This window comes from Ascidiella aspersa, chromosome 7 (genome assembly GCF_963924565.1).
Source record: "Ascidiella aspersa chromosome 7, kaAscAspe10.2, whole genome shotgun sequence".
Taxonomy (NCBI): domain Eukaryota; kingdom Metazoa; phylum Chordata; class Ascidiacea; order Phlebobranchia; family Ascidiidae; genus Ascidiella; species Ascidiella aspersa.
Window position 1 is genome coordinate 22,632,583 of NC_139453.1, and position 13,767 is coordinate 22,646,349.

General features: G+C 40.4%; 2 protein-coding genes across 2 annotated transcripts; both read left to right on the forward strand.

Annotated features, from left to right (window-relative positions):
* LOC146138370 (dynamin-like GTPase OPA1, mitochondrial) lies at positions 1–3,915 on the forward strand. The gene has a single exon (XM_083394925.1). It carries the CDS (start codon positions 76–78, stop codon positions 2,992–2,994), a length of 2,919 nt encoding a protein of 972 aa, XP_083251051.1. The 5' UTR covers positions 1–75; the 3' UTR covers positions 2,995–3,915.
* Positions 3,916–7,215: 3,300 nt separating this feature from the next.
* Positions 7,216–13,555, forward strand: LOC146138371 (uncharacterized). Its single transcript, XM_083394579.1, has 8 exons — positions 7,216–7,282; positions 7,352–7,528; positions 8,374–8,427; positions 9,385–10,684; positions 10,935–11,037; positions 11,260–11,490; positions 12,130–12,225; positions 12,326–13,555. The coding sequence occupies exons 1-8, from the start codon at positions 7,216–7,218 to the stop codon at positions 13,553–13,555; spliced, it is 3,258 nt and encodes a 1,085-aa protein (XP_083250705.1).
* The last annotated feature ends 212 nt before the right edge of the window (positions 13,556–13,767 follow it).

Consider the following 13,767-nt stretch of genomic DNA (forward strand, 5'->3'; position numbering starts at 1 on the left):
TGTACTTTTGTAAATATTTATTTAATAATGAATTTTTTCTTCAATGAAGTATTGTTTCCCGGATAATAAGAAAGTATGCGGTTTGTGCACAAGAGATCGTGGCCAATTCTCAGGGCTGGTTGCATTCCCTCAACAAGAAAACTTTGGTCACAGAGATGCAGCCAACCCTACTTGCCACACCGCCTTATGTTTACTACTCAGCAAATAACCAAAAGTGGCTTGCTAAAAACACATTCAAACCTATTTCTATCCCAAAGAAAAATAGGAGGTGGGCTCGCAAAAGTGGTCATTAGCCAGGCCCTTAGACTTCGTTATTGGCTGATTGGGGGGACAATAGGTGGTGGAGTTTATGCAAAATCAAAATATGATGATATGGTCGATCGTTACAATGATGTCACTACACCAGCCATGGAAAAACTTAATTCAACACTAAAAGCCGGACAAAATATGCTGGGATATTTAGATTCTGCTAGACTCAATAGTTATGAGCGCATCAAGTCGTTTAATTGGCCAGATACAAGTTCTTTATTAAATTACTTGCCAAAGGAGAAGAATTCTATCTCGAAAGCTCTTGAAGAACCTGGACATATTTTGCTAAATGGTGACAAGAATTTGTATGATCAAGTCAATGGTAATGGTTCAGAATCTTCTAAGAAGGCAAAGTCCTCTGCTGTTATAAACTCTAATGGTGATAAAAATAAAGTTGAATCTTTACAGAATGAAATTGTTGACACAGAGCTCAAGTACCAGAAGATAGTAGAAAAGTTGGAACGCGAAAATAGAAACTTGCGCAAGTTGCTTTTAGCCAAAGATGACAAAGACATTTACCGACGAAAGACAAAAAAGTCACTAATCGATATGTACTCAGAAGTGTTAGATGAACTTGCAGATTATGACATGAACTACAATACCCACGACCATCTGCCTAGAGTGGTGGTTGTTGGTGACCAAAGTGCAGGCAAAACCAGCGTTTTGGAAATGATTGCTCAAGCTCGTATTTTTCCCCGTGGGTCTGGAGAGATGATGACACGCTCACCTGTCAAAGTAACGTTAAGTGAGGGGCCCAACCACGTAGCTCAGTTTCGCGACAGTTCAAGGGAATTTGATTTATCAAAAGAATCTGAACTCAAAGCGCTTCGCCATGAAATTGAACTCAGAATGAAGACCAGTTGCCATGGAAAGACAGTTAGCAATGAAACGATTTCCCTGAGTGTTAAAGGACCGGGTTTACAAAGAATGGTGTTGGTGGATTTGCCAGGAATGATCAACACAGTTACAAGCGGTATGGCCCCAGATACTAAAGATGCCATTTGCAACATGAGCAAGCATTACATGGAGAACCCTAATGCCATTATACTGTGCATTCAGGATGGTTCTGTTGATGCCGAAAGAAGTATTGTAACCGACCTGGTAAGCCAAATGGACCCCGCTGGTAAACGTACCATATTTGTGCTTACAAAGGTTGACCTGGCAGAAAAGAACATAAGCAACCCAAGCCGCATACAACAAATTTTGGATGGCAAACTCTTTCCAATGAAGGCTCTGGGTTACTTTGCTGTTGTAACTGGCCAGGGAAGTGCAAACACCTCCATTAATGAAATACGCGAGTATGAGGAAGGTTTTTTTACCTCATCTAAAATCTTCAAGTCTGGTTTGCTGAAGGCAAGTCAACTTACAACAGCAAACCTCAGTTATGCGGTCTCAAAATGTTTTTGGAAGATGGTACAAGAATCCGTCGAGCAACAAGCCGATGCTTTTAAAGCGACCCGGTTCAATTTAGAGACAGAATGGAAAAACAATTTTCCAAGAGTGCGAGAACTCGACAGAAGCGAGCTTTTTGAAAAAGCCAAAAACGAAATTCTTGACGACATGCTTTCACTGGTAAACATCCCTGCTCAAAAATGGGAGCAGACGCTGCAAAATGAAATGTGGAATTGTGTGTCGTCGCATGTTATTGAAAACATTTACCTTCCAGCTGCGCAATCTGGCGATGCTGGCTCTTTTAACACGACAGTTGATATTAAACTTAAGCAATGGGCGGATAAGCCCTTGCCAAAGGTCTCTATCGAAGTGGCCAAAGACACATTGCTGAATGAATTTAGCAAAGTGCTTGATGAGGGAAGCCAAGCAAACGATGACAAGCAACCAATTGGAAACGGTAACACTGAAAAGATTTTCCGTAAACTTAAGCAGGCCGTAAGGAAAGAAGCAATTGACCGACATTCGTGGAATGAGGATTTTGTTGACACTCTACATGTCATTCAGCTTAACGCGCTGGAGGACCGATCTATTTCTGACAAGCACCAGTGGGAAAACGCAATACACTTCATCGAAGAAAACCTCGGCAGCCTATTAAGGCGGACAGAGTCGGCCGTGGAGAGCCTTGTGGGGCACGGCTGGTGGCAGCGGTGGACCCACTGGACAACCCGGTCCTATGACCAGCACCAGCGCAACGAGATCAAAAACCAGCTGCAAAACCTCTTCCACAAGCAGCAGAACCACGGGCCGTACCTGGCAAGCGACGAAATAACCACAATTCGAAAGAACCTGGAAGCCCAGGGCATCGAAGTCAACGTGGACATGATCCACGAAACGTGGCGGCCGCTCTACCGCGTACATTTCCTTAACGACGCCCTGGCGCGTTGCTCAAGCTGCAAACGGGAGTTTTACCGGCACCATGCCACCGCCCTAGCGAGTGTTCATGCCGACGAAGAGGGCGAGGGCATTGATTGTAGCGACGTTGTACTTTTCTGGCGCATTCAGCGCATGTTAGCCATAACCAGCAACGCGCTGCGCCAGCAAGTCATGAACACCGAGGCGCATAGGCTCGAGAGCGAGGTGAAAGAAGTGCTAGAAGACTTCGGGCAGGACCGTGACGTTAAGGAGTCCCTGCTCACCGGCCGAAGGGTCGAGCTTGCCGAAGAGCTGAAGCGGGTGCGCGACATTCAACAGAAACTCGAGGAGTTTGTCGAGGCGTTGCGGAAAGACAGATGAAATTTAGGAAACGCGCGACTTTTTTTCTTTTTCCGACAAGCAACTGGCACCATGATGCAATTTACCTGTTTTTGCTTTATGTATTTAAGCAGATAATTTATCTTTCGCGGCAAATTACCCACCACAGCTTGTGGCCTGTTTCTATATTTTATTTTTCTCACTCACTCCCTTGCACGCTCTTCGCCTTTGATGAAATTCAGTGGTTCAACTTTAGATGTCGTTGGCTTGAAAAATCGCATTAACCCGTGTTTGTGAAATGTTTTCGTTTATTTTTTATATATATAAAAACGTGAATTGTCCTTGTAAAGACCTTAAATGAATTTATATTTAAAAATTTGTAGCAGTCTGCGCAACATTAGTCATTACCGTTTCGCCAATGTTTAACACGGCACCGACACGGCCCAACATGTTGTGATAATATGCTTGTAAATGAGTGTTGTTGTTAATTAGTCTGTTGTCTACCGACATCAGTCTAACGAGGTGGAACTTGTGTGCAATCAGCTACAAAACAAATGTTGAATATAAGGGCGTTTCTACAACATGATCTAACAAAAGTTACTACTTGCTTGCTTCCATTTCACACTTAAAAAACATCACAACAGCACATGCAATTGTACCATATATTACAATTTTAACAAAAGCGCATATTTCACGTGTCATGATGAGGCGATATAATAACAAACAAACATCACAATTCGTTTCCCCGCTCGACTGTGTCGATTCTGTCTTATTTATGTTTAAATTGCATGGTGTTTTTACTTGCGAAATGCATGTGCTTCTTTCATTAACGCAGTTTGGTTTTGCAATAAAACGCCAATAAAGTAAAGCAACTCTTCCGCGACATTGTATCTCAAAAATAGGGTTCAGTGTTTTTTCTCTACGTAACTTGGATGGTGCCAATTAAAAATAATAGCCTCGACATTTTTGTGCAAATTGAAAAAAATTCGTATCTGTATGTAAAATGGCCTGGACTGGCGAACACCGCCCATTTATTGTCGAAGATTTCGTTAGGAATGAGGAATCTGTGACGCGAGGACACCATCTACTACTACAGGATGTAATCTTTAAAACATAAATACATTAAATAGTAACCTTTTGGCTTTAGTAACCCTTTGACTTTGAGATGAGACCACCAATGTTTTGATTGCTTATAAATTTTGTCTTCTTTTCCTAGTTTAAAATGTGGTAGGTTTTTCTGCCGCACCCTTTGCCAGTCCAGGCCGTTTTACATATAGAAACAAAATTTAAAAAAATTGAACAAAATATTATTTACTTATAAAACCTGAAACACAAATGGTAAGTCCTTTGCTGCAAATTTAAAATTCAATCTCCTGTTAGACTGCTACAGCTTTGGTACAGTGACAATTTGGATGTGGTAGGTTTTTCTGGTGCACCCTGTATAATAAAATTAAATTGTGACTATTGATAAGTTTGCTCGGCATGTATTTCTTTCTTGAGTAACTTGCTTTTCTACAATTTGTTTCAAGGGTTACAAAAAATACGTATTAAAGGGCAAATCTTTATGGAATCCAAAACCATTGGCAGCAGGTTTCTGCCTGTCGATCGCTGTATATTAACAATAAAATTCAGTTTAAAACGAGGATAAGACATTTTTAGGGATATATATTTCGTCTATGCTGGCATCGTCAGTTCCTTTAAGTGAAGTACAATACATATACATGGCAAAGTAATAATGATATTATTAAAAAAGTCAAAAAGATATGAAAGTAGTATAGATTAATACAAATTTAAAACAATATCAGGCTTTCAGAAGAAAACTGTGGCTTTTGAAAGATGATCTAATGCAAAGCAGCGCCAAGCGGACAAGGCAACCTGGCGTGGCATTCCATAAGAGCAAGTCGAGAAGGAAAGGAAAAAAAACGATAGAGCGATATGTTTAACATTTAACCACAATGAAAGGAACGACAAAGCTGCTCTGTTGCGGCACCATGCTGTTGAACACATGTCTAAAGTTAGACCCGCAATTTCGCAGTGTTTTAAAATTCTATTTTTACAACATCCGCCAATGATTCAATTGGATTTTAGCGAACCCAAATGGTTCAAAAAGAACTAATGTCACTATAAGCATACAAAAACTGATTTTACTTCGCGTTAGATAACCACGTTTACGCCATGTATGTCTTAATCGCTTTTCTTTCCTTTTTTTCCTTTTCATCTCGACTGGTTCTTATCGAATGTGATGTCAGGTTGCGTTGTCCGCGCGGCACTGCTTTGCATCAGATTACCTTTCACAATAGCAAATGAACCTAACCTTGATCTAACGGCTGCGCTAAAAGGCTTAAAGATCGTGCTTTGTGCAATGAGTCTTTTTTGTAGTAATGGTGTTATCAAGCAAACTTTAAATAACTTTTCGAATATGCGCACTGATCAATTAGGCCTACAATTTCCATGCTTCCAAACGCGAAGGCCACTCGTCGTAAAAGCGAAAACATTTTACTCATTTCGAAATGGGAATAAAAATCGTCAAGGACGTTTTGCCGCTTGTAATTTTTTACAAGAACATGACCCAACTTTATTCTAAATTTATCTTCCGAGAAACTTTTACGCTTTGGTATGGCTTTATCATTGCCCTCTTCAACAAAAATATTACATCTTGATAAACGCCCCTTTTCACATTTCGAATATTTGACGTATGCTTTGTCGGATTATATGTGGGGATTACTTTTTCTTGTTCAATCCACTCAACATTTTAAATCATGCACGAACCAAAGTCGGAACAAATGTAGAACAAGCTATCTTATTTTGCCGAAACCTGCACGACCTACATAAACTACTTTCTGTTTCTGGTCTTTGTACGTAACCAGAACAAACAGTTTTATTCTGTTTGGCCAATAAAAAGTCGATTTTTAGCTGGCATGATATTTTCAGGCCTTATAAAAATAAAATATATTAGCCTACAAAGCATATTTACTTTGCAACAACATGTTGGCTGTAAAACGTTATTCTTACTTTTATGACATCCTATTAAAATGATTGGCAATCTTCATTTAACTAGAACCCACATTTCTTACTTGAGGTAAATATGATTAATTAGACACTTTTATATAATGACAATTCCTTAAAAATATATGGCATAAATATGGTGAATAAAGTAAAATAATATTTTATATAATGTATTGTTTCAATAAACCAAATTTGTGAAATGTTATACGCTTATAACAGAAAAATGTCAATAACTTCTTAATATACTTTTTCAAATTGAATAAAAATAAATAGAGAAAGTTAAAGTGGGATTCACTAATACTGACAGCATAGGCGTACCCAGGGGGGGCCAGAGGGGCCATGACCCCAACAAAATTTATAAATATTTTACTAAAAAAAATTTTAATTTTTTTTAGCGATTTATGAGCAGTACCACAACAGTCTATCACAGGCATGCCACACCTTCAATTGTCATGCCCTGTTACGTCACAAACGATGTAGTTACTATTACGTTTTCTACACATTAATATAGTTTTACTACTTTTAAACAGTTTTTGCTTTTTGAATGGTGTTTGAGTATTGCGTTAACACTCAGTCAGTTGCTGCTCGAAGCGGTTTGACAGCAGTGTTTTTTGTGCTCGTAACGGCAGTTAATACAATGACGAAAGCTAAACAAAAAGTTCAAACTTTTTGGCCCCAACATTTTTTCGGCTGGCTACGCCACTGGCTGACAGCCTTGACTACTGTTTCATGATTTTGCAGCATATTTTCTGTAAATAAGTCGAACAAACCATTGCTGCCATTGTAGTGTAGTGTTACGTTCATTTACGATTCTTGGAAGGGTTGTTTTATAGACGCAAGCCATCTGGCTGGTTTGTTCCGTGCTCGTAATAAAATGAAAATAACGTTTTTTACAACTAGAAAATTTTTCGCCCTTTCAATAAAGGCTTCGAACTTGATTTTTGAAGCCAAAAATGAAAAACTTCGAGATGCGAATTAAGTAGTCAAGTGCAGGGTTATGATAACGTGGTAACTCTAACGTCATATATCGAATATCAAAATTGGAGCATTACTGAAATACATGCAGCCTAACGTTACGTTAAAACGGTAGAATAGATTTACAGGGTTCGTAAAAGTTTTTTTTTTAACCTGGAAAACCTGCAGTGATATGCAAATAATTACGGAATACACACTTACATAGGCTACACATGTTTTCGCTGGTTTAAAAATAGGTTAAACTTGTACAATCACAAGTACTAGCCTATAACGACCACTGGGATGTTCTTGCTCCTGTTGAAAGCCGCTTGCGTTCTGATCAGCTGGGGCCAATTTGACAAAGCTGCAGGTAAAAAAAACGTAGTGATTTTCTCAGAAATTAGGCCGATCACGCAAACATCAAGTACTTTTCATACAGAAGGTCAGCTCTTAAACTATTACGAAAATCGAACAGCCAAGTTGCGAAGAGGTGATTCAGCGCCGTGTCGCGCTGAAGACGGATTATTTCTCTGCGACGACAACGAACAATGCTTGGAAAGATTTCTGGTCGGCGATCAAATCCTTGACTGTGCAGATGGAAGTGACCATCGTACTAGTAAGAGACAACGAGGGCCTTTTAATTTGCTGCAATAAAATAAAGATTGGCGTTCCGCAAAGCAAACAATAAAATACAATACAAGGACGTGTGATTTAAAAAAAGGAATATAAATACTTAATTTAACCACCTGTTAAATTTCGTTTTGTGCTGGAGTTATACATTGATATCAATAGAAACTTGCAACCGAACAGCTGTAAATTAGATTTTTTTTTCTCGTAAACTGCATCCAACCAAATGCAGGGCTGCGGAGCGGTTGAAAACAACCAGATTCGAGTCTATAGTTCCCCCTCAAAAAATTCGAGTCCGACTCCCGTGACCGATTCCAGGGAAAAACAGACAGTTGAGTTCGACTGTCCCGAGTACGAATCCAGTCAAACCAAACGATTCCGTATAGAGGTGGTCCGGCATCGACTCAAGAACCCAGTATTCCACCCGTTCCATAACCGAAATTTAGGGGATATACAGAAATTACTTATAGGGGTGTCTCACCACTCGCCCACCCATATATAACGTATAGGTTTAAAATATTCAATCCTATACATTTCGACCTTTACCTTTACTGTTTACAGGGTGTGACATTATATGCACTCTGGTTGTCAAATAGTCTCACTCGTCCGACGTAAGCGTAATAAACCGACTCCGGCGAGTGCCAAGTCGTTGGTCCTGAGTTCGGTTAAGACTACGCAGTCCTTTCCAAGGGAAAAATATTTAGGGCCTAAAACACTTCAGAAATAAACAAAACAAATCAAAATAAAAAAAATACGTTTATTTAGCCTTAAACTGTACGGACGACGAATTTACCTGTCGATCTCCTCATCGTTGTGTGCCTAGATTCTTTTCAGAGGACGGGTGCGCACGCAAGCGGGACGTGATTCTCGGATGCAGAGAAGATGAGGGTGAGCGAATCTATAGCGACCCGTATCTCACGCGCGACAGTATTTTTTTACCGAAAAAAACGTCTTACTTTTGAAACGTTTTGTTTTCAAGATAAAACATTTTAGGCATGCTGATCGAACGAATCGTTCCATCCAGTATTATCCATACGTAATTGCGCCTATCACTGTTGATCTATCTTACCCTTTGGCTGGCTGGCAAATCGTACGGCATATTTCGCTGTCTTTACACCTATATAAATTTAAAAGAAAATGTTTGCTAAAGATTTGATAGGTGCTGGAATGGAAAGCCTGCATTAAATCGAACAACATACTATTAAGTTTTTCAACACAGCAGAACACTCCATTTAAATACGATGGGTTACGAAGCAATCAAATGCCTGATAGTATCTGCGTTTTATGTAAATTCAAAATTACAACAGAGTTAGAATCCCATAAAACTGTTCTTTCGGCAATATTTTAAAGATCAGTTTTACGACTGATACAATGCCTGGCTGCAACAGTAGACCTGTATTCACTTAATCCTATAACAACGAAAAAAACGACATTTTAGTAAGAATCTAGCTATAGCTTGATAATATTGAATTGAAAAGCCAAAAAGGTCGGTCAAGTAGATGGGCATCATTTTGATTAACAGGTTTCGATGCGAGCTTGTATCATGTTCAGTTAATGTGCCTGAGAATGATTGCCTCCCACCTTTTATAAGTGATATTGAACTACTTCTCAGTCACATTAACTGAAGATGATACAAGCTCGTATCGAACCGTGTTAATCAAGATGGTGTCCATCTACTCGACTATTTTGGCTTTGCAAATTATTATCAATCTAAATTACAGATCCGTGCATATAGTGTACCCAAATCTAGTTATACGTTCGACATAGAATTTCCCATATTCGACTGTCATTAAAACAACTTAACACTATAGGCAGAGAAAAATCCCTAGGTTAATTTCCCCGCAGAGTTCACTTGCCTAAAGACGCGCCGATGCATTCCGAGGTGGATGGTTATGGACGGCGATAGAGATTGTGACACTCTATCGTACAGTGATTCGAGCGACGAGCAGCGCGGGCTGGATTCATGCACCAGCTCCGAAGTCCGCTGTCGGCTTTCCAGTGATAAAGATGTCACAAACGGACGGTGCATACCGCGATCATGGGTAATGGACAACATAACCGATTGCAGAGAGACTGGAAGTGATGAAGTAGCCCCGTTAGATGACTGTCACGGATCGACCGAATTCCGCTGCAAAAACAGCGGCCGATGTATAGCGCGTTACAGGGTGAAGGACGGTTTTCCGGACTGCATCGACGGGTCGGACGAAAACGACAGCATTCAGTGCAACCTTGACGAGTTTCTGTGCGCCGACAGCGGCAGGTGTATTCCAAATCATTGGAGGAGAAACGGTAACCGCGACTGCCCGGACGGCAGCGACGAGAGCAAGGTTTACATTGCCTGTCGGCCACACGAGTTCACCTGCGCCAGTTCTGGACGCTGCTTGCCACGTCGCTACCTTTGCGACGGAACCGACAACTGCGGCGACTGCAGCGACGAGATTGAAAGCTGTCAGTTGCAAGGAGCCAAGATGTTCCGCTGCCCGAACCGACCCGAAGTCTGTCTGTCCTGGCACTATTCCTGCGACTCACTTAAAGACTGTCCGGACGGAGCCGACGACCTCACGTCCGTGCCTGGATTTAAATGCCACAAGTGGAGCTTGAACTCGCTTGACGGGGGCACCAAGTACTGCTCGGTGCCGCAGTGGGCGCTATACGATCAGTTACCTTGGTGCGACGACGGTTCGGACATTTGCTTTGGCCTGGACGGCGAGTTTCTCTGTTCGATGTGTCTGGACAATAAAACCATAATAGCGAAGCGACAGATTTGCGACGGCGTCGTCGATTGTCCTGATCTTTCAGACGAGTGTCTTTGCTCAAAAAGTTTCACCACCGCCGTCTTGGATGGGGTTTGTTCCAACATTTGCTACGATAGCGATGTTGAAGATTCTGGCTGCGATAACTGTCATATAGGAGACCTTGCATGCGACCTAGTTTGCTTGAATCTGGAAAAAATGTGTGACGGTGCAATTGATTGCCCGAACTCCAAAATCGACGAAGTGTTTTGCTCGTTGGAGAACAAAATCGTACCTGTTGATGCCCGAAATGATTTTTTGTGTGATCCAATTCCACCCTTACATCGTCGCCTAGTTCTGGAGCTAAAACTGGACGAAACTGCGATTTCGTTGTTTCGAGAAAACGCCACTAAGTAAGTATTTATTTTAAATATCGGAATAAAGGCAATTAGAATAACCAGGAAAACTATAGGTCTATCTTTCGTTAAGTCACTTTTAACATGATTTTACATTCTTTCTAGAAATGAATACATGCTTACAGTAACATATAGTTTATTTTTAGCAAAGAGTGCATGTCCGTAATCATATACTTATCCGTAATCATATAAATATTGTGTCCATGCTTTTTCAACGAACCTTGAACTAGTAATCTTTGCATTGTAGATGTGACGGAAAGGTAGAGTGCTTTTTCTTCGAAGATGAATGTTCGCCGCGAGCCAACTGCACAACTCGTCCAATTGTTTGCGACTCTGTTCCATTGGAAAAAGTAACTTTTCAGTCGCTTTAAACCAATCGTTTCGACAAGAATAAAGAACAGCTTATTCTCCTTAAAACCTTTTGAAAACTATTTCACTTAGCAAACTTAGGATCACTAGAAAAATCGGATATCACGTTGGGTTAAATAACATCGTAATACATTCGAAATTAAAAAAAAACGACTTATTCGTTAGACTTGGGGTTTTCAATTGTTTTTTCGTATTGGTTTCAGATAGATGAAGACCTTCCCGGGCCCTGGAAAGAGCTATTTAACGCAACTGGTGACGAGGTGGCCCGAAAGTGCAATGGTTATATTGCGTATTTGGGTGGTGTTTCGGTTTGCAATGGAATCAAGGAATGCGACGATGGAGTAGATGAGGCCCAATGTGACCGTTTCTACTGCGATGCTGGGATGCCTCCCTGGCCTACAGGTAAGACACAGAACCAGCGTATTTTACTGGCCGTTAAAGATAAACCGGACTTGCAGTTAGTCATATAAGGTCCAATATGCATAGCTTCCATATTCACAGTTTACGGGTGAAAAATTGAAGTTGTAATGGCTTAAGTCAACGACTCGACTTAAGTACGCTTAAGTAACTGATTTTAATGACTTGACTTAAGTGTTTTGGGTTAAATGACTTGTTTTGACCTAAGTCTTTTGGACAATTGACTTAACCTGTTTAAGGCTTTTTGAAAAATGACTTTAAATAAGGTGTTTCTATTAGGCTTTTTTTTTTAAATTGGATAACTTGTCTTAATTTTTGCACGTTACATGATTTGCTTGCTATATGTCGCGTTTTTGGTATTTTTTATTTGAGTTAACGTTTTATATTTATGACAAGGACTTGATTTACTCTAATTATGAACTCGGACTTAAATTGGTCAACTTATGACTTGGACTGGGGATTGACATAGTATTCATTCAAAAAAATAACTTTACTGGGCCATAATTCAATTCAAAATGAACAAGCTACAACACTGGCTGTTATTTAAAATAATCAAGAATGGAGTAACACCCATAAACAAGAAATCAGTGTAATTGTAAAATAAAAGAATTTGCATTTTTTAGGAAGGAAACCGAAGGTAACGTTGCGACAATAAGTTGGATTGCATTGATCACATGGACGAGATGAACTGCAGCGAATCGACACATTTCTATTGCCACAATGGCGAACCTCTATTTGTCGATCGCCAAAAGGTAAGGGACATTACGACAAAAAACAGCTTTTAAACTAAATTTACTTAAAATAAATAAAACGCATAAACAAATTTGGACCAACAATATTTTTCTCGTGCAGGTCCTTGACGGTTTTAAAGACTGCAATGACTCATCTGACGAATGTCCGGAAGATTTTGATGTTACCAACGCCGTTTCGTCTGCCACTGAAATGATAAAGTCACCTGTACTGCGAGCTTTCGTTTGGCTAACGGCTCTACTTGCCCTCGTCGGGAACTGCGCCGTCATTTTCAAGACCGCTCGATTTCTCAAGTTGTCTCGCAAGCGAAAAACGTCCCGGATTTCGATTGTTAGCAACATTCAACTGTTGAATCTGGCCGTTGCCGATTTGCTGATGGCCTTCTGCCTTTTCGGCATGGGCGCAAAATCGGTGCAGTTCTCGGGCAAGTACTGCTCCATTGATTTGCATTGGCGGGCGAGCAAGCAGTGCAGTGTCCTTGGTGTGGGCATTGTGCTGTCCAGTGAGACATCAGTATTAACATTGCTGCTACTAACCTCGTATCGCCTTTACGTTGTTAAGCTTCCGTTCAAGGGCCGTGAGCTTAGGGCTTCAGTTACTGTGGGCTGGGTGGCGCTTACCTGGCTTTTAGCGGCTGCGATCGCTCTACTGCCGCTGGGCAACTTTTTGTCGGAATACATGGTTACCGACGTTTTAATTGAAAGTAGCCCTTATTTTAAACAAGGAACCATAAAACTCGAAGAACTAAGGCAGTTCGCCATTAGGTTGAATGCACTTCAGCCCGACAACGCTACAGTTGTCGTACCTAATGGTTGGAATGACTTGGTTCAATATCTGACAAAATACTTCCCAGACTACGCGCCTAAATTAACAGGCCAACATGGGTACTACAGTGCCAACGGTGTGTGTATTCCTAAGTTCTACCGACTACCACACGACAGTGACGGGTTTAGTATCTACTCTTCAGTAACTGTAACATTTAACTTTGTAGCTCTGTTGTTCATCACCGTAGCTTACGCTATTATCTACAGGCAATCCACAAATAAATCAAAAATTCGCAACAATGCTGGAAGCACTGCAAATCGCTCATTACAGCGAAAGATCACTTTGCTAATTGCAACCGATATGTGTTGTTGGCTCCCAATATGTATCATGACCTTTCTTAGTATGGCTGGAAAGATGATTCCTTCTTCCGCTTACGCGTTTTCTGCTGTCGTCCTGTTGCCGATTAACAGCTCTTTAAATCCCATTATTTACTCGAATACGCTACCGATTGCCTTTGGTTTCTGTCGTAGACTTTTCGTCAAGCACCGATCAGCAAGTCAGAAATAAGATAAATAGTATCATAATAATATCTAGCTATACATTAAATAAAATACACTATAAAATCAAAAGCTATAAATTTGATAGACTACTTTGCCTTAGCCTACATATTATCGCTTTTGTACATTTGTAACAAAGTCGTAATAACGTCAGCGATATTAGCATATTTTTTCTTTATTTAACCTATAAATAAGACAACTGATTAACAAAATATAATTTAA